The following is a 26737-nucleotide window of genomic DNA, read 5'->3' as shown; positions in this document are numbered from 1 at the left end:
AGTTTGATTTAGTCTAACCAGGCAACTTGTTTCTAATTGCTTTATAGAAAATACCTTTATATGGTTGTTGAGACCATGAAGTCAGTATGAAGTTATAAAATCCTTAGAATAATATTTCCAACATGATAAGCACTAAATAAGTGTTAGTCATGCTACCCTATTGCTATTGTTAAATAAATATTCAAGGTTATGTAAGAAAAAAATACCTTAACACAAAGAAACATGTTACAAGACATGAGGGCATGGGGCTTACTGCCCAGCAGCTAAAGGATTAAAGGCCCACTTTTCTCCTCTGCCAGCAGTTTTTCTCCAATTATTGGGGTTGGGAACACAGGGGCTTGCCTCTTATTTCTTAAGGACCATTACCCACTTCTCTGTCCAAGTCTTTGAAGAACCAATCTATCCTTGAGGCCATGAGCCAGGGCAGGTCAGAGCCTCTTGGATCCTTTCAGACTTCTTTGCAATCCTGTGGGATGCAGTGAATTAGTTTCTTTCAGAGACTGAGAGGGCTCTCTTTCTCCATAACTCTGCCTCAGCAAGCTCTCTCTTTCCTCCCTCCATGGCCCATTTGCCCCTCCTCTCCTCCATCCCTCTCTCCTCTCCTCTCCTCTCCAGTTTATTTTCACTCGCTAACCCAGGAGCCTGGCTCTCCTTCCTCCTGCTCCCGCAAAGCCTGTCTGTATTTGGAACTCCCGGAAGCTGCCAGCGACTCTCCCCGGGAGCAGAGGGACTGACACCGACTTCTATTAAAAAGGGGAGGAGGAGGAGGTGGAGGAGGAGGAGCCGGGCACAAGGAGGGGGAGGGACGCGGAAGGAGGGTGCAAGTGGCCCCACACGGATTTTCATTGCCAAAAACAAGACCCCAGGTCACCGAGGCAGGTAATGTGCTCGGCGCGGGTGGAGAGGGGCCGCGGGTGCAGGTGTGTGTGTGGGAGTGGGGGGGTTCTGGGGGGGGGCGCGTTCGGAAGTTGCGCCCAATAGGTGGGTGGGGAAAGGGCCCGGGACGCGGCGCGCCAGGGGTAAAGGCTCCGAGACCCAGGGCCCCGGCCAGCGGGCTGGGGTTCGCGAAGTGCGCGGGCCAAGGGCGATTGCTGCCTGTGGGTCATCTTAGTGACCCCCGCGCATCCTGCCCGCGCCGCCTCCCCCGCGTCCCCGAGCGCCCAGACCCGCTGGCAGGAGAGTGAGGGAGTGGGCTGGGTGGGGGCGCTCGCCTGAGAGCGCCGAAGGGACACAGGCGACCACAACTTTCAGGGCTCAGGCCCTCGGAGCTCAGAGCCTCCAGGGGTGGGGGCGGGGTGTCATTTGGCTGGATCTGACCTTAGTGACCTGGGTCCCAACAGATCTGAAAGAAAGTGACTCTGCTTCTCAGCAGAATCTGGCTGGAGGTGATAAGTCACTTTGTTTGTTTGTTTAATAAGAAGGCAAAGGAGGCATCCAGGAAGTTCCAAAACAAACAAGCAAACAACAAACAAACAACATCCCACAGCTGGCTCTTGCCTGCTAGGGGGAGAAGGTAGTTCTTGGAAGTAATCGCATTGCCATCATTTTAGGGTTAATGATCCTATGCACGGAGGAGGTGTTATTTATCCTCACCAGCGTGCTGGTCCGGCAAAAATTCAATATTTGAAACCATGCATTCTTTAAACAGAGTGACTCTGGATGGCTACATTTAGAATAGCCACCTGGGATGACACAGAACAGCCTGAATGGAGATGAGCACCTGGTGGGGGGTGGGGGGGGGAATCAAGAATCTTTGGTTAGTGAGTCATCTGAATGCAAAAACATAGGGATTTCTCCTCTAGAGTTCACCAAAATTGCCTTAGAGAGATTTCTTTATTGCTAGTGCACGTTTCTATTAATTTAAATGACCGTCTTAGTATCCTTGGCAAAATATCCACGCCTCTTTAATGGAAGACTACAGAAGCGGAGTGATTGTGGAGTTAACTTTTCTTACTGTTATTATCAGAGCCCAATTAGACTGGAGGCATCTCATGGGCAAGAATGGGGCGTTTGGTGGTTCCCCCAGCACCAACAGGTGTATGATGCCTCAGACCATGTGATGAGCACACAATTCATGTTTGTTAAAATAACTCACCAGCTTCAGTGTGCCTGGAAAATGACTTTGTGAGAATACGGAACATTTTATCAGAAAAGATGCTTGTCCAGGCGCTCCCAGATCTCAACACCTTCCATGAAATCGGAATCAAGTTGCGGTTGTAGGCATTAGACAGAAAAAGAAGTTGACTGCGGGAAATAATGAAGGTGATGATCAGGTGAACAAGTCCTTACGGTTCCTCATTGGGAAGGAACCCTGGTGGTGCAGTGGTTAAAGCACTCGGCTGCTAACCCAAAGGTGAGTTGGCGATGGGAGCCCACCAGCTGCTCTGTGGGAGCCCAACGTGGCGGTCAGCTACCAAAAAGATTACAGGATGGAGAACTCACCCAATGGGACAGTTCTCCATCGTGTGGGGTCACTCTGAGTTAGAATGGCCTCGACCGTGGGTTTGGGCTTAGTTGCATCATCATTGAAGTAGGAAGTAACTTAAATGATTGATGCCATGCAGGAGATGGCAACCATTTTGTAAAGGGCCAGATCATATGTTAGGTGTTGCTGGCCATATGGTTTCGTTAGCAACTACTTAACTCTGCTGCTGCAGTTGCTTTAAGGCAATCATGCACAATTCCACTGAGTGGGTGTGGTTAGGTTTCACTTTATTTTAGGAATACTGGAGTTTGAATTTTGTCTCATTTTAACTGTGATGAAATACTAGTCTTCTTTAATTTCTAACCACGCCCCCCCCCCAATTATATTAAAATGCCTTGGTGGCGCAGTGGGTTAAGAGTGGGGTTACTAACTACCAGGTCAGTAGCTCAAACCTAGCAACCACAATACCCGCAAAGGATGAGGCTGTCTGAGCCTGTAAAGATCGACGATCTCTGACATGCTCAGAAGCAGTTCTACTCTGTCCCGTAGGTTCACTTTGAGTCAGAATCTACTAGATGGCAATGGGCTTGCTGTTTTACCATGTGAGCCAGGGCTTTGCACTGCTTTCTTCTTTGCGTTTGCTTCCCCTAAGAAGCACCTGGGGAGCTTTAAGAATCGTCTGGCTGTCTTGTTATAATACAGAAGCCCTGGTGTGAAAATTGCTCTTGGAATTAGGGCCTTAATCAATTAGCACCTACCTTGTGGTAGGCACTCAGCTACTAGGCAAAAGGTTAGAGGTTCAAGCCTACTGTACGGTGCCTCAGAAGGTCATCGCCTCATAAACAAACAGTTCTATTGTGGAGCACATGGGATCACTGCAAGTCAGAATCAGCTCAACGGCAATTACCAACAAGAAGAACCATGCACTATGACTAAGAGAGGAACCCCTAATGGTGTAGTTGTTAAGCTTTGGGCTGCTAATGAAAAGGTCAACAGTTGGAAGCCATCAGCCACCCCAAGGTTTCCTGCTCCTGAGAAGAGTTACAGCCTCAGAAGCTCACAGGCCTAGTTCTACCCTACCTTATAGGATCACTGTGAGTAGGTATTGACTCAATGGCAGTGTGTGAGAAGGCCAAGAGAGGAGCCTTTTGAAAGGATTAATCCTTATTCTCCAGGCACCTAAATTATACCCAGGAGTTAACTAGAAGTACCTTCAAGAGTGGCATTAACTTATTTGAGGCAATATGGTGTTTTCTGTTGAATATTTCCTTGAAGACAGTTTTATGCTAGGCATTAAAAAAACAACTCATCAATGATGTGCTGCTTTATAAATAACAAGCATTTGTTAAGTCTGTGTAAATTATAAACAAACATTATATTCAAGTGAACGCCTGGGACTTCATCACCAGGGCTGGAAAGTGGGGCTGGATGGAGTACATTGTTGCTAGACTGTTGCCTTTCTCTTTGTGTTCTTCCCAGATGGCATTCCACAAGCACCTCCCAAGCCTGGCTTTTGTGCTAATTATTAATTGGTTTTCTTATAAAAGAGCCCTATGAGGCATGTGTGTATTCCTAAGTAACATATTGTTTGTGTGTGCTTGTTTGTTTTACTTTTGAAAAAGAGTTACCGTATCTTTTTTTTCTTAATTCAACAATACTTTTAAAAGACTCATTCATAGTAGTGTGTGTAGAAACATAGTAATTCTTAATAAAACTGTCCCGCAATGTTTTTATCCACTCATGGGTGGTTGGTTGATTCTGTTTGTTGCTGTTGGAAAGACTGCTACTTCCAAAACTTTTGTCCCTGGCTGTGGATGCATCTGTGCAAGAGTTCCTCTGGATGTGGAATTGCTTGATCATAGCTTCCCAAACTTATGGGGCCTACCACCCACATAAAAATAAAATGACCCCGCTCCCCTAGCAATTAAAATCTTTTGGAGTATAGCCCATAATCCAGGATGAAGTATAGGTATCTGCCTTTGCAGTCCCCTCTAGGACTCCCCCTACACCAAGGGGGGCAGTATCACCTACTTTGAGAAACACTGAAATATGTGATTTTTGATACTATGTATTTTATAGTCAAAAATGAAAAAGAGAAAGAGGAAAAAAGCTGCTTCTCCTTATTTATACTTTAATAATGCAATCACTTCACCGATTCATTCCTCCAAACCGAGATGAAGTTGTTAGATTGGGAAATCTGACACCCCACTTTACTTAAATTCTCATTGTAATACCCATTTTCTCATGTCTTCTGAAGTGTGGAAAAACTCCAGTCTAAATTCCATAGCAGGATTACTTAACCCAACCCCTCATAAACACCTTCATCCCCATCACTTGGGTTCAGGAGTTGATGGAGGAGAACTTTAACCATGAAGTCAAAGGAACATTACCTTAGGCAAGATTTATAAATGGTCATGAAACTGTAATATCAGGTACCCTCATGTCCCCATTTTTAAGCACTCAGCTACCAACCTACACAGCAGCTCCACAGAAGGACCCAGGGATCTACTTCTATAAAGCGCATGGCCTAAAAAACCTCTATGGGGGATCTTCTCTGTCATGTGGGGCTGCTATGGGTCAGAATTGTTTCAACGGCACCAACCAGTGACAAATTATACTATAACTGTGCACCCTGAATTTCTAATGTGATTTCGTTGGTTATCCCAAGCGAGCTGTTAGGAAATCTGCTCTTTGTGCTTTGGACAGGTTTTAGGCTTATCAGGCTGTGAGATTTAGCAGTGTGTTCAGTATGTTTCTTTCTGTAATTAGAGATGCAAGTACTGTAAGGTCAACTCAGGATATGATAAGGATTTTTTTGAAATGAATGTGTCAGTTTAGGTTCCTTTCCTCGTTTTTCTCTTTAGTCAAGCCTGTAAGAGATCGGCTGCGGAAAGGTTGGCTGTTGATACTCGGGGGGCTCTGAGAGAAAGATGCAGCCATCAACCTCCCTGAAAATGTACAGCCTTGGGGCAGTTCTTTGCTGTCCTGTAGGATCGTTATGAGTTAGAATCCACTAGCAGTGTGGTTTTCTGTTTAGAGAAAATAAGATGGTTATGAGTCAGAATTGACTGGATGGAAGTGAGGGTTTTTTGGTTTGTTTCTCTCTTGAGTGGTTATTTTTATAGAGAAATTATGTAACAGACTGACTTCCCAATTGTTCTACAACCTGATAAGAGAAGGAACAAAGGAAGGTGTCTGAACCTGGGAGAACTTTAGCTTGTCTGGATGGCATCTTTATCTCTTCTGTCTAGTCAGTGCTCCAAACCCAAACCCAGTAACTTGGTGTCAATTCTATCTCCTAGGGGCTCAGTAGGGTGTAGTAGAACTGCACCCTAGGGTTCCTCAGACTGTAGAACCTTACAGGACAAATCCTGTAGAACATTCGAGGGTAAATTATAATAGCGACGCTTCTGCATCACTTTTCAGTTCACAAAGTTCCCTTTACTGTCTCTTTTAATATTCTCAAAAATCACAAAATAGTGAACCCACTGCCATGGAGTTGTTGCCAAGACATCGTGACCCTATAGGGCAGGGCAGAAATGCCCCTGTGCGTTTGTGAGATGGTAACTCTTCACAGGTAGTAGAAAACCTTGTCTTTCTCCTGGGGTGCAGCTGGTGGTTTCCAATTGCTGACCTTGCAGTTGGCAGCCCAGCACATAAGCACTATGCTACCAGAACTCCTCCCAAGAGTCACAAGACAGGTACTATTATTAAGTTGTCAACAATTGTGAGGGTGGCTTAGGCCCAGGCAGTGTTTTTGTTTTGTTTTGTTGGGATTTTTTTGGTCATACATACGTTTGCTGTGAATCTGCTCTGACTCATGACACCTAACAACAATACACATAACTCCATTCTAGACGGCTCCTGAACTTTGGGTCCTGAGTTCTAGCTGCCAACCATGATCTAATATACGGTAACCACCTCCAACTCACATCATTGCACACTGCGTTTGGCTATGTCCGTTGCCATTGGGTTGATTTAGACTTAGAGCGGCCCCATATGCCTCAGGGTCGAACTGTGCTCCATAGGGTTTTTAGTGGCTGATGTCTCAGAAGTAGATCAGCAGACTTCTTCCGAGGCACCTCTGAACGCACTTGAACCTGCAACCTTTGGTTGGCAGTTGAGCGTGGTAACCATATGTACCAACCATGACCTCCTCTCCCTACCTTCGTTTTTATTGACACAACTCTACTTAGGACCAAGAATGCCTTTATTTCCTTCTGTTGACATTTCCCTAAAAGTGTTAGCCATCTCATCCTTTGAGATTTACATTAGCACCCAAATATAGTTTACTAGTCTCCCTATGACCAAGGATCAGTGGGACACCCACTCTTCTTCAGCTCCTAATTCTGCATCCTGCCACAGCATTCCTACCCACCTCGATTTAGTCTTCCAGTGCTTCTTAAGAAAGCAGATTCCTGAGAATGCCAGAAGGGATGAAATTGTATATCCAAGAACTGGGCTGGGAATCTGAATTCCTCCAGTACTTCTGATGCTTGGGAGTTTGAGAACGATTGGACTAGTGTGCATTTATCATCTACAACTGCTTCTAGGAGCAAGGTGTTAGCCATTCAGAGTTCATCGCTTCAGTTCCATTACCACTTCTACCTGATATTTATAGAACGTACTATGCATGTACCATCATGCTAGACTCAGTGGGAGGGACAAAGAAGAGGAAGACATAATCACAGCCTGTGAAAACCTCAGGATCCATCTCCTTGGGAGGCCAGGCATTTATGTGCTAAAAGAAAAGGTAACACAAGGCAATGGTTTAATTGGGTGGCATGTTGTATCGATAGTGCATATATAATACAGGCAAGCAGGCTGTTATTCTGAACTACTGGCATCCCTCCCCAAATATATGAAGCACTTCTACATATGTGTAATTAGTGTGATTAAAAATTAATTATTTAAATATTTAGAATGCTAATATATTTATTTGGGAAAATAAAACTAATTTTTTAAACTCACCCAGAGATAAACAATATGAAACACCTATTTTTCTGTCTTTTTTTAAAACCTCCTGAAAATGATTCATAAAGATTGCAAAGAAAAGAGATCGACACTAAAGCATTTCATTAGCGAAGTCAGGATACTGAGGACAAAGAGAAGATTCTAGAGAGCAGATTTCTGACACTTCCTTTAGAGCAGTGGCTCTCAACCTGTGGCTCACAACCCCCTTGGGGGGGTCGAACGACCCTTTTACAGGGGTCACCTGCTTCATAACTATAGCAAAATTACAGTTATGAAGTAGCAACGAAAATAATTTTATGGTTGGGGGGGTGGGGGTGGGGGTGTCACCACAACAGGAGGAACTGTATTAAAGGGTCATGGCATTAGGAAGGTTGAGAACCACTGCTCTAGAGGAAAACAACACGAATATTAGAATCACCTGGACTCCTCAACAGCAAACCTAGAATGTAATGAAAGTGTTGTAGTTATTAGGTGCCGTAAACTCAGGCCCCACTCATAGCAGCCCTGTATGCATCAGCATGGAATGCTCCCTAGTCCTGCGCCAGCCTCACAATTGTTGTTCTATTGGAACCCAATAGTGTAGATACAATGTCTTATTTTGAGTGCCTTCCAACCCACGGGCCTCACCTTCCAGCACTGCCTTAGACAATATTCCACTGCTGCTCATAAGGTTTTCAGTGGCTAGTCCCTCAGAAGTGGACTGACTCGTCTTTCTTCCTAGTCTGTTCTTCCTAGTCTTGAAGCTCCATTGAAACCTGTCCACCATGGGTAACCCTGCTAATATTTGAAATAGGGGCATGACTTCCAGTATACAGCAATACATAAGTCACCCCAGCACCAAAACTGACAAGAGGAGTGGGGTCCAATGGTGAAATGCCTTCAAGATCCCAAGAAAAATGCAATTCAATACCCAGCCAAACTCACCATCAGGTAGGAGAACAAAATAAAGACATTTTAAGATTTTTAACATCTGAAGAAAAAAAAATTAAGCTTTCCAAAGAAAATGCTCTTATGAAGAAAGGAAACAAGTGACTCAACAATAAGAGGGTGAGGAGAGAAATCCCTAAAAGGTAGAGGAAAGTTGAGCCCAGACTCTGATGTGCACAAGGACAGTGGGGCAATCATGAAGATTCAATGGAGTCCCCTGCAGATTCGATGGAGTCCCCAGAAGAGATGTCTCCCCCAAAGAAAAAAAAATAGAGTTCCAGATGTGTTTGGCTCCATGGAAAGGAGACTCACACAACTGGGAAAGAATTTGGACACAAATAGTTATGAGCCATGAGCAGTTGAAAATGAGAGTATTGGTACCAGGAAAATAATCCTATACCTCGTGGCTTAGTTGCAGATAGTTATTATCTGTGCCAATAGTGACAATGGATCACATGAAATTATGGTATAACACATTTGGAAGGGTGGTGATATATATGGGAATTGGCAAGTGTTGGGCATATCAGATACACTCAAGTATTTTGTAGGATCTCCATGAATAATGTTAAAAATGAACGAAACCAGCAAGATTCATAGATGAGCACATTCTGTAGAGATAAGAAAATAGTTATCACATGAAACAGCTAAACTAATTGAAAATGGCTGACAGGGGGTGCAGGGGGCTACACTATGTTTTTGTAATAAACCTCATATAATTTCTGACTCTAAGTTCTTTGCAGGTATTTTTTGATTTGGAAAAAAAATGAAACTTTAAGAAAGGAAAACAACAATTCAAATCTGTTTTGAAAACATACACACAAGGCTGGGTCATACTCCCCAATATAATGAAATTCCAAAAACATGAATCCACAAACATGACTGTAGAACAAGGAACCGAGGGTAACACTCAGTTTCCTAAATAGATCCTTAAAAAAGAGAAAGCCATGAAATGCCAGTTCCTGCTCATTTGTCTCCATACATCCTGCATCCTCTCGTCAGATGTTTGCGGATGTGCTTCCGTCAGCTGTGGGTCACGTGGGATAGGGTCTGCTTGGATCAAATGACTGGAAAAAGTGAAACGACAATTGTGAACTACTTCATAAAATCTCGAGGTTTTTCCAGCTGAGGACCGATTCTTAAAGGGTCTGAAGTCTCTTCTGTCGATTTCCTGTTCCAGGCTCATCAGTCGGTCCACATGGCTCTGGTCTGCATTTACTGTCTGCATTTGCTCATGCTACCTACACTACAGGCCCAGTGGTTAGCTGCTTGGCCGCTAACCAAAAGACTGGGGCTTCAAACCCACCAATTGCTCCCTGGAAGAAAATTGTAGCGGTCTGCCTTTCATGGTGGAGACCCTGCGAAGCAGTTCTACTCTGTTTCATGGGTCACTCTGTTTCATGAGTCAAAATTGACCCCAAAGTACCTTAAAACAACAACAACAAAAATAATAGCGGCAACGAAAACCCTACCTATATCCTTGCCTTGGGCAAATGTACTGCACAATGCTTCCCAAGACCTTTCAAAGTGATAAAGACCAAAGATATCACTTTGAAGATGAAGGTGCACTTGATTTAAACCATGGTATTTTCTATTGCCTTGCATGCATGTGAAAGCTGAGTGGTGACTGAAGAAGGCTGGAGTATAAGTGATGCCTTTGAATTATGGTGTTGGTGAGGAATATCATCAATTCCATGGACTGTCAGAAGAACAAACAAATCTTAATAGAAGATGTACAGCTACAATGTCCCTTAGAAGAACGCTCCCATATTTTGAGAGTTGCGTAGGCATTTTCAGAGCAGATGACTTTTCAAATAGGCAGTTAGCTCCACCATCCATATGTACCTCCTGGGAAAGGGTTTGGTAAAGTAGAGGGTCATCCAAAAAAGAGGAAGATTTAAAAGTTTGTCTTAAAACAAGCAGCCATCTAAGTTAAGTGTCAGCTTGCATCCACTCTAATGGAGCAAAGGAGCCCTAGTGATCCAAGGATTATCAACAATAAAATCCAAGACTAGAGGGGGACCTTGTACTGGAGTTTAAATTCTGAGTCCCTGGTTTGCAGAAGGTTTTGAATGACAGGGAAAGCTCAAATTCCATTTGCAGAGTCCCCTTGTGGATTAAGCTTCCACTGATCTCCTGCAGACCACGGACCAGGGATATGAATAGTCTTGCCCTCAGACAAAGTGGATAACTGCAGATACAGTTAGGCAAACATTTAGCATAGTATCATTTGTTTCCCTTTTGACCCATTCTTTAATTTGTTCTAATCTCTATTATCTTCTGGGGATTGAGGTTTTTCTGTGTTTTATTGTCATTGTTGAGTTTTTTTGTTTGAGTTTCTTTATATGAAATCTGGAATAGGTAATCCATAAATAAGCAATTAGATTCCTTAGGGTTATGGCAGGGAAGTTGTGGGTATGGGTAGAAAATGAAGAAAAAGTTCTAAAATTCATTGTGATGGTGATTTCATAACTGTTTAATATATTTAAACCATTGAATTGTGTTGTACGTGCCAAGAAAACTTTTTAAAAAATACAAAAAAAGGCAAGATTCTCAACAATATAGGTTGACACAGTGGCTGTAACACTGGGCTTAACCACGAAGTTAATTGTGAGGATACTAAGGCTGGGCTGTGTTTCATTCTGTTGTGCACAGTGCACAGTGAGTTGGAGCTCACTTGTTGATACCTAACCATTTGCATCCTTAGTCTAAGTGGCTTCCCTCTCCCCTTCAAAAGCTGACTAAATCCACTTGGATCTAGCCAAAAGCTTTGGGACTGCTTGGGAAAGAATGTGGAGAATCTGCAACTTTGTTTTTTCATTGTTCTTAAAGCTGGGGTGATGACTGAGGGCGCTTGTAGGTAGAAGGAAGTTGGTGTGTGGGTGTGGGTGTGTGCGTGCGCGCTGACCATGTTGGATCCTGTCATTCTCCTTGGCCATGCAAGCCTGCGTATATTTTTATATCCTGAGTCAATTCATTCTTTTATTTGTTTTTCGGTTTCTCTTAGAAACTGTTGTACAAGTTTAAGCCCAGAGGCCAGTGTTCTTTCCCGAGTTCTTGCACCAACTGTATTGTGACATCTTAAGAAGCCTCGGCAGAGCTTCAGTCTCGATCCTGGCGATTTTACATGCAGGGACACCTGAGCCCTTTTTAGATTACATTCCACACGAGTCTGCCAACCCTGCCATTTATGGACTCACCCCTGTTGTCTTTCAACATATGGAGCACTGTTAGATAGCGGGAGTTTGAGTCTCCTCAGGGAGGCTGATTACGCCACTGTGAGAGGCAGCTGTCCTACGTGTGAAATGTAACAGGCCTTCCCAAAGCAGTGCTGTGATCTGCTGGGCAGGTTGGTGTTTTTCTGGTGGGGTGGAGGAGGGAGCACGGGGAACTTGATGAAAAAAAAACAAGCACTTTTTTTTCCCTTTCCTGGGCAACAGCTATGGTGGCAACATTTGGCGAGTTGAGTAACGGGGAATATGGAGAGGTGTGAAGAGATGAGCAACTATTCAAAGATTTGAGGGCCTTTCATCCTTTTGCAAACGACCTTCACCCACCTACAGGATACCCAGTTCCTTTGCAAGAAGATTATGTAAAAGACTCAATTAAATTCCTTCTTCACCCTCTCCCCATCCCCAATGGCGACAGAAGCAAAAACTGTGACGTTATGAGGGAAAGAATAGATGAGAAACATCTAATTTTGTGTCCTCTTGGGATTAGATTCTGATTTCAGCTGTGTAAAGAACACTGCCCCATATTTTGGAAGAGTCACTGCTGACTCTTTTCAGAAGATGACTTTTCAAAATAGCCCCGGCATCCGTATCTGATTACTGCCTGACATTTGGGTGAGGGCACATGCTGGATAAGGATAGCCCTTGCTTTTTAAAATGCGTCACTCTCTTTAAGCTACAAACCAATGGATAACCAAATATGAAAGTCCCTTACCTGCCTTACGTGATTCCTAGCAGTAATATGAAATATCGACTCGTTTGGGTTGTTTTTGTAGTGGTTGGCTACAGTCACATATGTCTCCAGCACCTGGTGGCCCTGTGCACCAGGGGATGAGACTATTGTGCTCCTTTGGTGTTTTACTGACTGGTTTTACAAAGATAGAAGGGAGGAAGTCTTTGCTCTTGTCTGGAAGCTCTGCTGAAATCCATTCAATCCCATAGCAACACACAAGCCTCTACAGACAGATGGGTGGTGACTGCATATGAGATGGATGGGCTAGATATTGAACCCGGGTCTTCTACACAACCCCCTAGAAAACCTCATAGTCACTGAGTTGATTCGAACTCGTAATGACCTTATACAGGGACTCTGAGACCTGATGGTACAGTGAGTGATGAGTTGGGCTGCTAACCACAAGGTCAGCAGTTGGAAATCACAAACCATTCAGTGGGAGAAAGATGAGACTTTCCACTCCCATTAACAGTTACAGTCTCAGAAATCTACAAGAGCAGTTCTACCCTGCCCTACATGGTGACTATGAGTCAGAATCAACTCAGTGGCAGAGAGTGAGTATAAATCTTTATGAGAGCAGATAGCCTCGTCTTGCTATAGAGGATCAGCTGGTGGTTTTGAAACACCAACTTTTAAGTTAGCAGTCCAACATTTACCCAGTAATGCCTCCAGGGTTTCTGGTTTACTGCATGGAAAGCAAGAACTCTGCCACTGAACCAACATCACTAATATAATAATAATAATAATAAATTTAACTTTTGTAAAATTGTACAAAGCAAAGCCTGCTCCCATCCCAGTTTCTAGACAGAAAGCAGTACTATTGGTTACATTCTTTCAATTGTCTGCACCATCTGCATTATAGTTTGACTTCTACCCACACAATAGCCCTTTCTCTCAACTTCCCCATCTATGCTATACAATAGCTATTGACCTTTGGTGCTATGTAAATTGTTCTGTTGTTGTTTTTAACTCTGTACTCAAGGCTTACTGACCATCTTTACTCTCTGGGCTCAACTTTTACCTAGCTTAAAGGTTATTTCAGGGCATAGTTTCACTTCAAAATTTGAAGAGAAACTCAAGACTAGAGTCTCAGGGCTCTTCCAGCATTGATAGGTCTAGTAAGTTTGAATTCCTTAAGAATGTGGAGTTTTCTTATACCAATGGCTCAAGTAGAAAATGTTTTGGAAATGATGATGACAACATTTGTACAAATATGCTTGATACAATTGATGTATGGAATGCTATAAGAGCTGTAAAATCAATAAAATGATTTGTTTTAAATAAAAAAGTGAGAGGTTGAAAAAAAAAGAATTTGAAATTCTGTTACACAATTTTTTTCTATTTTTATCATGATTCATATATTATGTTCTTGACCGGAACATTTTTAAGGATTACCTGGGCACTGTCTAAGTTCTTCTGGTCTCAATGTGGAAGAAGCAGTAGTCCAAGTAACAAATAGTCCTATAGCCCAGATCCTTGTCTGATTTTGTGGTTTTCTTCTTTGTCTTTTGTCCCATATGAATAAAGACCAAGACGCATATCTTATATGGCTACTTGTAAGCTCTTAGGACCACAGACAGTACTCATGACCCTAAGCAGTAGAACATAAGCCTTAAGAACTGTATTATGCCAGTTGACTGAATTGTTCCCTGAAGCCATGACCCTAAAACACTCAAACAAAGAGAACTAATCCCATGAGGTGGTTGGAAATGTCTAATTAGTGTCAGCATCTATAGTTCGGCTTCCGACCTTTTTGTTGTTGTTAATCCTGAAAACATCGCCTGCTCTGTACATGTCAAAACAGTATACATTTACCCATCCACTAGAGTGATATTGCTGTCTCTGATATAGAAACATACATACTCCTCTGTTTTTGCTTAGAATGATGCTGAACAAGTCCCCAAGAGTGAGAATTATACTCTCTGATTAAGTGATTTTAATCCCTTCAGAGCCCCAAACTGATTTTGCCAAAAGTAGTCATAGGTCGATGTGATCTATGCTATGGTAAACTGGGTCTCTGTGAACCTGGCCGGGGAATGGATTATCGTATATACTCATGTATAAGGGGGTTCGGCTTATACACGGGTCAGTGATATCCCAGCGAGGTGTAACATCTCACAGGTGATTGCTCTTCCTCCACTGTTCATTCAAAGCCCCCCTGACCCTGCAGGGCTTTGAATGTTTGTTTACTCACATCTAACCAATCAGAGCCGTTCTATGACACGGATGGCTCCAATTCTCAGAAGCACCTGTAGTGATTCACTTACGCCAGCAGCTGAACTGGTAAGGATGTGTCTGTGGCTGCGCTCCATCTCTCCCCTCTGGTCTCTGTGTTAAGTCGCATCCTGCATTTTCCACCATAGGCTTATACTCGAGGCAATCAGTTTTTCTGGTTTCCCAGGTAATAATTAGGTACCTCGGCTTATACTCGGGTCAGCTTATATTCCAGTATATACGGTATATACCTTAGAGCTTGCCTGAGTCACATGCAAATACTTGGGTGAGTATGAGCCTGTTCCTAGGAGTCCCTGAGTGGTGCAAACTGTTTATGGGCTCAGCAATAACGGAAAGATTGGAGGTTTGAGTCCGCTAGAGACTTCTTAGAAAAAGGACTTAATTATCTTTAAAATTGTCCATTAAAAACCTCTGTTGAGCACAGGTCTACTCTGACACACATGGAATCTCCATGAGTTTGGATCAACTTGAAGGCAACTAGCTTTCCCTGACATCTCACAGGGTATTTAAGATGTGTTCACAATGTATTTAAGTGTAGGTATTTAAGAAGTGTTTGGAGGAAGGAACCATGGACATCAAGGGCCACTTTTATCTCTCGTCCCTAACTCAACTCCCTATCAAATTTCTCCCAACCAAGTATGCTTTGAAGGTCCGGGTCTCTAAAAACAACCCCACCTCTAACTATGTTTTATCTAAAAATAACCAGCGGCATTACCAAAGGAGAAATAAGCACTTTGTTACCTTAACTGAAAGTCTCCACCATTCAAATTAAACTCCAAAGCAACAGGAGCCCCAAACCAAACTGATAAGGGCTCAAGTAGAAAGAAAATGTTTTGAGAATGATGATGGCAACAAATGTACAAATATGCTTGACACAATGGATGGGTGGATGGATTGTGATAAGAGTTGTATAAGCCTCCAATAAAATTAGTTAAAATAAAGAAAAGAAAATGATGATGGCAACATGTACAAAGGTGGTAGACACAATTGAAATATGTATGGATTGTGATAAGAGCTGTATCAGTCCCCCAAAATGATTTAAAAATAAAAGTATAAAAAAACCCTAATAATCCTACAAAATAGTCAGCTCCAGGAAATTGTTGCTTTGCTTTGGCTGCTGAAGGGTGCCGTTTCATAAACTTATAGTTCTCCAGGACTGGGTGAAGCTGGGGGAGGCTGGGCTGGGCTGGGAGTTTTGATGTAGTTGAGTACGTAAGGGTTGTATGCAGGTTTTCGTGTTTCCTAGAGGACTCTAACTGAAAGAATTATTAGGAGTACTGAAACATAAGCGCTCAACCTTTAGCACGGTGTTAATGGGCTATATTAATTGTGAGATACGTGTTCACTAGCCATGAGAAAGGAAAACCAAAAATTCCTTCCAATTGTAGTGCTGGCAAAGAACATTGACTACACCACCGGCTGCCAGCTGAACAAACACTCAGTCTTAGCAAAACTACAAGCAGAATACTCCTTAGAAGCAGGAACCGTAAGGCCTTGGCTAGCTTATAAGTGACATCACGCTTGGTCAAGTAGAGGGTTAGCCTAAACAATGGACAATTTCAATGCGAGCAACTGATTTAATAACTACAATGGATGAAAACATACACCAAAGATCATGAAGCGGACTGGGCAGCATTTGGTTCTGTTGTACCTATGGTTGTCACGGGTCAGTGGCAGCTGGACAACAACAAACAGCAGGAACAGAAGTGGATTGTTATCAAGGAAGTAACAAAGTAGTCACTTGTTAGTGTCCGAGAAGTAGTAAGGATTTGTGTTTTGCGCAATTCTTTGTCCTCCAGTCCGTTTTGACTCATGGCGTCCCAAATGGACAGAGCAGAACTGCACCTGAGGGTTTTCAAGACTCTCATTTTTAGAAGCAGATCACCAGGCCTTTCTGCTGAGGTATCTCTGAGTGAATTTTACCTCTCAGTACTTTGGTTACAAGTCAAGTGCTCAGCCATATGCACCATCCAAGGACTCGTGTTCTGGATTATTAACTCACGGCCATGGAGTCAATGCTGTCTTTTAATGATCCTCGTAGACAGGGTGGCACTGCCCTTGTGAGTTTCTGGGACTGCAACTCTTTAGGAGAGCAGAAAGCCCACTCCTTCTCCCTTGGAGTGGTCAGTCCATCATGTAACCACTTCACCACCAGGGCTACTTAAGACCTAACTAGGCATGTAGACAGAATTGAATGGAACAGAAAAGAAGGTCAAAGCAGCAAAGATAATTCTGTGAAATTCTGAACCTGTTGAAGGCAGAAACCTGTTAGAGAAGGAGACCTGAGTATTTCCCATTTATGGAGAGTAATAGAAAACTAGTAGAGACGTGCCCTGTCCAAAGCAGCCAAGCAGAAAAAGAAATGCCTGGAAGACCACAGACAAAAGCAAGGCTGTCTTGTTCTGGCTCTCACAGATCCCACGGCACAGTCTGCTTTTTAAAAAATGTTCTTTTCTGTTTCAAGTTGTATGTTCTTCTGAGTTCTCCATATCTTAGAAATATTCTCTAGGCAACGAACACCATTTTTATTCTCCTTCTGGTTAAGTTCAGTGGTGTCTGTTTGCTCGGTCTCTTGATGTTCACGGGGCCTCTGTGTGCTGCTGTTATTGTGTTTTCTAGAATGGCAGGCCTGCCAGAACTGATGGAAAGGCTGGAGAGGGCAGTGGTCCGGCTGGAGTTGCTTTCTGCAGAATCATCCAGGCCTCCCAGGGACTGTGGGGAAGTGAACGGTGTCAATGGAGGTAGGACCACCGATTGTTTGTCATCAGTACTGATTTCAATTGTGGAGTTTCTTAGTTTGTTCCCATCAGGCAATTCTCAAAGTAAGAGATATTTCTATTATCTTTCTTCAGTGTAAGAATCCTTGGTGGTGCTGTCAGGTAAGAATTTGGAATGCCAATTACAAGGTCAGTGGTTCAAACCCACCAGCCACTCCTTGGGAGAAAGAGGAGGCTGTCTGTGCCTGTTTGTACAACCGCAGAAACCCTTGTAGTGGTTCTCAACCTCCTAATGTCAGGACCCTTTAATACAGTTCCTCATGTGTGGCGACGCCCCAGCCATAAAATTATTTTCGTGGCTACTTCAGAACCATAATTTTGGGACTATTATGAATCAGGTGACCCCTGTGAAACAGTCATTCAACTCCCAAAGGTTGAGAACCGCTGTTCCTGTGCATTGGGATCCACTCTATGGTAATGGTTGCATTCGTTAGCTTTCTTACTCTTTCATTTATAGGTGAGCATTACATTAACCAGATGTAAGCAACTGCTGATAGGAAAAGTTATAACCCACCACCTTCTAAATTATCAATATCTGATCCATGTGCTAAATGCCATTATTCTTTCATTTTAATGTTTATACTCCTGCTCCATAGTCAATGGCTAAATACATGAAGTAATTATCAAAGAAAGAATGTTCTCATTAGAACGTAAATTGGAAAGAGTTAGCCTTCTGTAGATTTTAATTCTAAAGGCAGCAAGTCATTGAATGTAGGAGGTATGAAGGGAGGGAGATTGATGTGAAGCACAATCTGATTTGGATATGACATGAACACATCGCATTGCATTAATTTTGCCTGATCCCAACCAAGAATGCTTTTTAAATTTCATGATCAAAAGTAAAGAATGCACTACTGTCTCAAAAGGCCTGCCATATATGGTAAACACTCTAAGCTATCCTCAATAATGTTTCCAATCCCTTCTTGTCTAGAGTTACAGATTTAGCAAATAAAAATACAGTTAATTTTGAATTTTAGGTAAATATTAGGAGTGTTTTTTAGGGGGTGTAAGTATGCCGCAAATACTGCATGAGCTGTACTCCAAAAGACATGCTCACATTAAAAAATTATCCATTGTTTATCTAAAATTTAGTTTTAACTGGGTGTTCTGTATTTAATCTAGCAACTCTATTCTTGTCACACATGCCTTCCATCCTTATCTGACCCACTTTGGATTCTGTTAGGCTTCTTGGAGCTGAAAAAGGCATTGAAGAAGAAGGGGCTTAAAAAAAAAAAAGACAAGAAAGAAAGAAAGCTTTCCCCAGGCAAAATCTACATGGGTGTTTTCTAGAATTTCAGGCTTCCTTGGCCCTGTGCCTTGTATTACATTCCCTTCGACAAAAACTACCATTCAATGAGCAGGCTGTGTTTGTTTTTTTGTGCTACCCCTGAACATAATAAAATGTGAATGCTTTAAAGCAGGGGTCCTCAAACTTCTTAAACAGGGGGCCAGTTCACTGTCCCTCAGAACTGTTGGAGGGCCCATGGTTAAATGAAGACTGCCAGGGGTGACTACTAAGCTTTCTGAAGCCTCCGTCAGAGTTTTGCCACATCAGCTGAAATACTTCAATAATGTTATCCTAAGCAGCATTTTGTTAATCAAACTCACTGCCATGGAGTCAATTCTGACTCCTAGTGACCCTATAGGACAGGGTGGCACTGCCTCTGTGGGTTTCAGAAACTGTAACTCTTTAGAAGAGTAGAAAGCTTCATCTTTCTCCCTCACGGTGGCTGGTGATTTCAAACTGTTGACGTTGAGATTACCAGCTCAGTGAGTAACCATTATGCCACCTGCACTTCTTATGACCAAGAAAATATTTATATGTCTTGTTTGAAAACTTTGTTTTATTATGTTGTATGCTGCATATGATCTCAAGACATTTCTCCTCTAAGATTGTGGATCACAACTGTAAAGATCATAGAAACACAGATAAAGTGAAAATTCAATCCCTAGGAGATACTGTAGTGTTGCTGACCCAAAAACTAAAACAAATCAGTAGTTGGTACCGCATGTACTCAGAGAAGCATGAAAGGGCTTTAAAACATTTATGGAACAGTGGAACTAAGAGATCGTGGAATCTGTTTTTTCATAAACTCTTTGAAGACCTCTCACACTAGATTGAATTTGGGTTGCTTTATAATTAGAGACTTTATTAAAAAGATAGGCTTTCCTTGACAAAACAATAGTCTATCCATCCCTTGGTCTAAAATTTAAGACAAGAGACTTAAAAGAAATGTCTTTGGTCCAAGTGGATTTCCTCTGATTCATCAGGTCTGTGACACACACAGGGACTCAATCTAATTCCACCAGATGTTCTTCCCCTTCTGCTCCAGGCAGCCCTGGCCGAATCAAAATACCGAGTGAAGACACAGCAACATTCAGCCCAGCTATTAACTTTTAAAAGGGATTTTCGGAGATATTTCACAATAAGGATCGTTTTTCAATTGTGGGACATTTGATTCTGTCAGGATCGCTATTTGTGCCCAGTTGTGCCACAGCAAAAAGATATCCATAAACACGGAACTGACACCGAGACCAGAAAGCACATGAACTGGCTTTCAGGGACATTTGGCCTTGTGAAGTATGGGCTAGTCTCATGCCTGTGGGACAGAAACTGCAGCCTTGGACCAACACAAGGTGGAAAGTTACACTGGTTTAAACTCAAGATGTAGGAGTTGCCCTCAGTGAAAGCCTGAACCTGAAAGTCAGCAGTCAGATGACAAAAGAACCCTCTGTTCTCCCTGGGTGAAAAGTGTTTCCCAACCATGGAACACCTACTGTTGGGCTACCGTTGGAGTAGGACCTGAATGCAGACCACTGACAGTCTTTGGGAACCTTTGAACTGAGACATTGGCATAGAAATTGCTAAGGCTGCTGAGGACCTTGGAGCCTAGCAGGAGCCACCTCAAGCAGCTCTTTCCATAATCTCCACAATCCACCCACCATCGAGCGAGTCACCATAAAAGATTAAAGACATGGGAATGTACAGATTAAGAAAGAGTCCATAGAATTTCTCAGGGCTCACATGAAACTTCTAGAAATGAAAAATACAGTTGTTGACATTGTCAATAAGAATTTAGAACTGGTTGAAGAACCAATCCATACCTCAGGATCACTCAGAGGAACATACCGGAGTGCATTGTAGACGTGGGAAATATAAAGGAAAAGGTAGGAGATGCAGCTACTAAAAGACATGTTGTCAGTGAGCTAATTTATCTCTAACAGAGATTATTACCTATTGTGTGTGTGTGTGCCCTAAATATATTCTTGAAGCCATGTTTTCAAATGCAGAAAATAAATAGGTCAACATATTTTTAAACCCACAATTATATTGAAAAACAATTACTTGTAGGGATACCATGAAGGTAGGGGAAACGTGTAGGGAGGAAGGCGGAAATGATGACAACAATCAACCGTATAACGCCCCCCTACTACCACCAACCCCCAAAGTGACGAACCACGGAAACATGGGTGAAGGGAAACAGCAGATAGTATAAGATATGAAAATAATAATAATTTATAATTTATCACGGATTCGTGAGACTCAGGAGGAAGGGAAAAATGAGGAGCTGTTATCAAGGGCTTAAGTATTAAGAAAATGTGTTTTAAAGGATTATGGCAACATATGTACAAATGTGCTTGACACAATGGGTGTGCAGATTGTTATAAGAGCTGTAAGAACCCCCAATAAAATGATAAAGAAAAGCCCCAACAATTCCCAATATATTTTAAAATCACATTAGCGGAGGTATGTAACTAGGCAGCTCAGTGAATTTTGACACCTATGTTATTGTATAGTAGTAGGTTGCCCCTTCTTTGGAATCTCTTGCAACTAGTTAATCACTCTACTCTAAAGAAAAGGAAGCGTGCCAGGTACAGTGTGGGTGGTATCAATGGCGAGCAAAAATGCCTTTCACAGAAGGCCTGGCCATTTCCCCAAAAGTCCGAACCATGAAAATCATGTGGAACACAGTTCGATTCTGCAGCGCATGCGTTATCATTTTGAACCAACTTGCCAGCTGGTGCTAGGGCTTGGTGTTATTTTCTAATACGTTGCTACAATCTGCTTGCCAAAGTTTTATGGTAAACTATTTGCAGTGTGTTCTCTGAAGGTTGTTTGCTGCTGAATTAATATGTTAATGTATTTAATGTTACGCTACCTTCATTCAAGGAATCTGGACCTTTTAACAAACCAATAGGCGAAGCAAAATTGAAGAGCATATAATAAAATTACTCAAGTGTTTAAACTAATGTGTTCTAATGTAGTAAAGAACTCTATAGCCCTTTTAAAAACACGCTTTTATGCTTTAGGTGAAAATTTACAGAACAAATCGCTTCCCTACTCAATAGCTCATCCACACATGCTCCCCAATGTCAGTTGGAATCCCTGCAAGGTGTCAGGCAGCTCTTTCCTCCTTTTCCTTCTGGGGTTCTCTATTTTCATTCATCTGGTTTCTTGTCTTCTCATCTTTGATTTGGGGCCGATGTTGCCCTGTTGGTCTCCTGCAGTTGATTGTTCCAAGGAGCACATTCTTTTGATTAGCTCTGTAGTCTCATGTGGGATTCTGGCTCCAGGTGACCTGTGACTGTCTTCAGTTTCGTGTTTTCTCAGGATCATATCCTCATGGTTCTTCCCAGGCTCTTTCCAATAGTAAAGTCTGTTTTCATTTTCTTAGTGTTGCTTTATTTACCCTTGAATTTTGTTCTACTTTTTTTCAACAACCCTTTCTGCTTAGGACTTCTATAGTGGTCTTGATGGGAGTGGTCAGTAGTGATAACCAGGCACCATCTAGTTCTTCTCTCTCCATTTAGAGGAGAGGGCATTTCATAGGAACAATTCGTCTGATGAACTGGTTGCTTCTTTCAGATTTCATTGACTACATTCTCATGAGACCCACCATTGCTTCTTAGATGGCCGCCCCATTCCCTTACAACCCCAGGTACTACTCACTAGAGTGAGGTATGGAACATTTTTCTTATGAACGGGGGTTTGCAGATTGACTTAGACGTTCCTCAAGGTAGTGTCATTAGCCTTCAGACCCAGTGATTTAGTCCTCATGTCTAACTAGTTTCTAGTGTTGTGCCCTGTATGTGCTCTATTATATATGTGTGTATGCGTGCAGCATTTGCAAGTTGATATGTAGAAATAGCCACCACATACCTATATATTTATGCAAATATGTGTGTGTACAATCTCCACTATTTAGAATACCTATGTACCTAGACATTCTACTCCTGTAAAGAGCTACAGTGTCAGTCTGACTCCATGGCAGTGAGTTTGGTTTGGGTTACTTGCAGATCATTGTTAGCTATTATTGATGTTTCAGGACTGTTTGTTACCATTGAAAACAGACAAGCAAGCTTAGTTCCATGGAGTCTATGCCAACTCATAGAGACCGTATAGGACAGGGTAGAACTGCCCCTGTGAGCTCCCAAAACTGTAACTCTGTAAGGGAGTAGAAGACCTCATGTTTCTCCCACAGAGTGCCTAATGGTCACCAACTCCTGACCTTGAGGCTAGCAGACCAGCGCATAACCACCGTACCACCAGGTGGGCCTTTTAAAAATTTATTTATTTAGTGTTTGGTTTATTCTTTTTTTTTTTTTAACAATTTATTGGGGCTCATACAATTCTTATCACAGTTCATATATATACATACATCAATTGTATAAAGCACATCTGTACAGTCTTTGCCCTAATCATTTTTTTCTCCTCTTTTCTTTTTTTTGCATTTTATTAGGGACTCATACAACTCTTATCACCATCCATACATATACATACATCAATTGTATAAAGCACATCCATACATTCCCTGCCCCAATCATTCTCAAGGCATTTGCTCTCCACTTAAGCCCCTTGCATCAGGTCCTCTTTTTTTTTCCCCCTCTCTCCCCTTTCCCCCCTCCCTCATGTGCCCTTGATAATTTATACATCGTTATTTTGTCATATATTGCCCTATCCGGAGTCTCCCTTCCCCCCTTCTCTGCTGTCCCTCTCCCAGGGAAGAGGTCACATGTGGATCCTTGTAATCAGTTCCCCCTTTCCAACCCACTCACCCTCCACTCACCCAGCATCGTCCCTCACACCCTTGGTCCTGAAGGTATCATCCACCCTGGATTCCCTGTACCTCCAGACCTCATATGTACCAGTGTACAGCCACTGTCCTATCCAGCCCTGCAAGGTAGAATTCGGATCATGGTAGTTGGGGGGAGGAAGCATCCAGGATCTGGGGGAAAGCTGTGTTCTTCATCGGTACTACCTCACACCCTAATTAACCCATCTCCTCTCCTAAACCCCTCTATGAGGGGATCTCCATTGGCTGACACTTGGGCCTTGGGTCTCCACTCTGCACTTCCCCCTTCATTTAATATGGTATATATATACATATATACACATACATATACATATATACATATACACATATATACACACACATATCTTTTTTTTGCATGATGCCTTATACCTGGCAGGGGGGCCTTTATTTTTGCATGCGGTGGTACTCATAGAATCTGTTGTCAATTTGAAAGGATTGAGTGAAGGGGTGGAGTCTGACCTGTCAATCAGACCATACCAATGAGGCCTCTGTGTGGGCATGACCTTCTCCTGTACATTCTGGGAACTCCCGTATTTCCCTTTGGAGGCGGGAGACACTCTCTTGGTTTACTCCCTGTGAGACATCCTGAGGAGAAGCCACATGGACCTACCCAGACACAGTCAGAGCCCCGAGGGACTGGAGAAGCCATGTGGAGACCCCTGCACGAATGAGATACAATACCACTAAATCCACAAGACCTCCCCCACACTGGCCTGTGTTCTTCCTGCATTCGATGTCTTTGCATGTGTTTTGTGAGTCTAAAGAGAACTTTATAGATTGGTATCAGACACATGGGTTACTATAGGACTTATGGACTTGATCTGGACAGGGCTAGGATCTTTTCTCGATGTTCAATTGCTCCCGTATATAAACCTTTTCCTTACACACATATGTGTGTTTATGAACTTGTTTCTCTAGTCTGCCCAGACTAACCCACATGCCTCCAGCATGTCCCTTGGCTTTGGTTGTGTTGCGATGTTTTCTTTCATATTGCGTGTTGCCTTTCCCTTCACCAAAATCTACTCTCACCTACTGTCTTTTTAGTGCTTCTCCCTTTCTTCTCTCTGGTAATCATCAGAAGATGTTTCTCCCTGTGTGTGGGCACACGGTTTTTAGAGTAAGTCCTTTGAAGGTCATTTAGTCATCAATTTACTTCTTACTTGAAAAGGATAGTTGGTAAAGGGAATAATTAGAAAACTGTCTGAATGAGATTCATCCTTCAAAAACGGTGCTAACCACAAACAATGTAGGGAGGTAACTAGGTAGGAAAATAACTATCACAGAATAGACTCTGATCCATCATGCACACACCAGAAGCAGCGTTACCTGGTCCTGTCTCATCCTTGAGAAGCCCCGGCGCTATAGGGGGCTATGCTTTGGGTTGCTAACCACAAGTTCAGCAATTTGAAAATGCCAGTCACTCTGAAGGAGAAAGATTAGGCTTTCAATTCCCATAAGGAATCACAGTCTCATCAACATCCCAAAGCAATTCTATTCTGTCCCATGGGGATCTCTGTGAGTCAGTTGACTCGATGGCATCCAGTTGGGTTTTGAATATCATCCTCACAATTGCTGCCATGTTTGGGCCCATTGCTAAGGCTATTGTTCTGGTCCATCTTTCAAGGGCCTCCTTTGATCCCCTCCTTCACCAAATGTGATGTCCTCCTTCAGCAATTGTTCCCTCTTGTCACTGTGTTCAAAGCAAACAGGGCATTCAATATCGTATTAGGATCTATAAGATTTTAGCGACTGGTATTTGGAAGTAGATCACTGGGCCTTTCTTCCTGGTCTACCCTGGTCTGGAGGCATTACTGGAACCTATGCACCATGGGTGACCCTCCTGGTACTTGAAGTACCAGTGGCTTAGCGTCCAGCATCACAGCAACAAGGCGCACCACAGACAGAGGGGTGGTAGCCCAAACAGCATAGCTTCCACTGAGTCCTAATTAGTAAGTTCTAGTATTTTTTCAAAAACCCTGAAGGACAGCCTCTCACTTTAAACCGAATCATGATGATGATGATGATGTGGGAACTAACATTTAAAGGTTGCATATATATATATATATATATATATATATATATATATATATATATACATATTAAAAATCTGACCAAGGAACATGATCCACTATAGATAGATAATCTGCACAAGTCAAAGAACCACCCATGAAGATGCCGGGGTGAGGATATGTTCTGCCATTTCCCTCAAATATGCCTGCCATTTCCCTCAACTGTTGGAGAAATATGTTTGCATGCCCGCCAAGCGGCAAGCACTATTCAAGATGCAGGGCCCACTCTAGGATGAATGATACACAGCTTGACCTGCAGCAATCTTGGGGTCCAGATGAATTGCTGCGGAGGCTGCAAGGGGTTTGATTAAAGGAGGCTCAAAGGATGAGTTATAAGGAGAGAGGCAGGTCATTAAAGGTGGCCTGGAGGATTTGTGAGCAGAGTCGAGTGATGAAAGGAAATCGGAAAAGATTCCCTTTTATCATTTGACCTGCTCTGTGGAGGCCTCCATAGTATCTTTGAAACCTTCTCCCACTTTAAATATTCGCTGGAGACCTCTCCCATGGCAGCAAATCGATGCATCGGTTTCTAAAGAAAGCCACAGGAATCTTTGGGTGTGTCCCCTGTGGAGGTTATAGAAGGTAATACATATGACATGCGTTGGGCTGGTTTGTCTAGAGTAACAAACTAGTGACATTGATTTAGGTGCAAGAAAGAACTTTGTGTCAAGAAGCAACTTTACATCAAGGCACCCCAGATCAGGCCAACTCAAGTCCATAGGGCTGATTGATGCTACCTGGGGCCCTCTTCAGATGCAATAGCTGCAGGCTGAAAGGTGACCCAGAAAGGTGAAGCAGGAAGCAGGCAAGGACCAGTGGGTGCAGTCACATGGATCCATGATCGGTGGAAGGATGGCAATGTAACAACAGCTATTAGGGTTGGGTGGCCCACATGTCGTCACCTCTGGAGGCAGGCACTGGGGCAAAAAGAAGTAATTACGAGTGTCTTTCACTGGTATGCAAGAAGCCACATCCCCAAGGAAGTATCATCAGGCTACCACTTGATTGACAGGCTGGACTCCGCCCCTACCTCCACACAGGTACCATCAAACTGACATAAAATCTAATCACCACACTGTGTTTTGACACTTCAAAGAGCTCTAACTCCAGCATTCTGCTTAGAAGTTGCTGTCTACTCAAGTTTGACTCTAGGTGACCTTGTGGGTCACAGTAAACTGGGCTCCATAGCACGGTCCATGGCGGGAATCAATTCTAATGCAGAGAGTTGGAGTTTGGGTGATCTCTTGGAAGTAAATTGTGAAGACTTTCTTTGGA

General features: G+C 42.8%; 1 protein-coding gene across 1 annotated transcript in view; it reads left to right on the top strand.

The window, feature by feature from the left end:
- The first annotated feature begins 838 nt into the window (after positions 1-838).
- CAP2 (cyclase associated actin cytoskeleton regulatory protein 2) overlaps positions 839-26737 on the top strand; it is a 218096-nt gene continuing 192197 nt past the window's right edge. The window contains exons 1-2 of the mRNA XM_075532406.1: positions 839-879; positions 17141-17262. Coding sequence (XP_075388521.1) covers positions 17142-17262 — 121 coding nt within the window. The 5' untranslated portion in view covers positions 839-879; position 17141. The remainder of the gene's footprint in view (positions 880-17140; positions 17263-26737) is intronic.

This window comes from Tenrec ecaudatus, chromosome 1 (assembly GCF_050624435.1).
Source record: "Tenrec ecaudatus isolate mTenEca1 chromosome 1, mTenEca1.hap1, whole genome shotgun sequence".
NCBI classification, from domain to species: Eukaryota; Metazoa; Chordata; class Mammalia; order Afrosoricida; family Tenrecidae; genus Tenrec; species Tenrec ecaudatus.
Note: the sequence above shows the minus strand (reverse complement) of the source record. Positions and strands in the feature narration are given on the sequence as shown.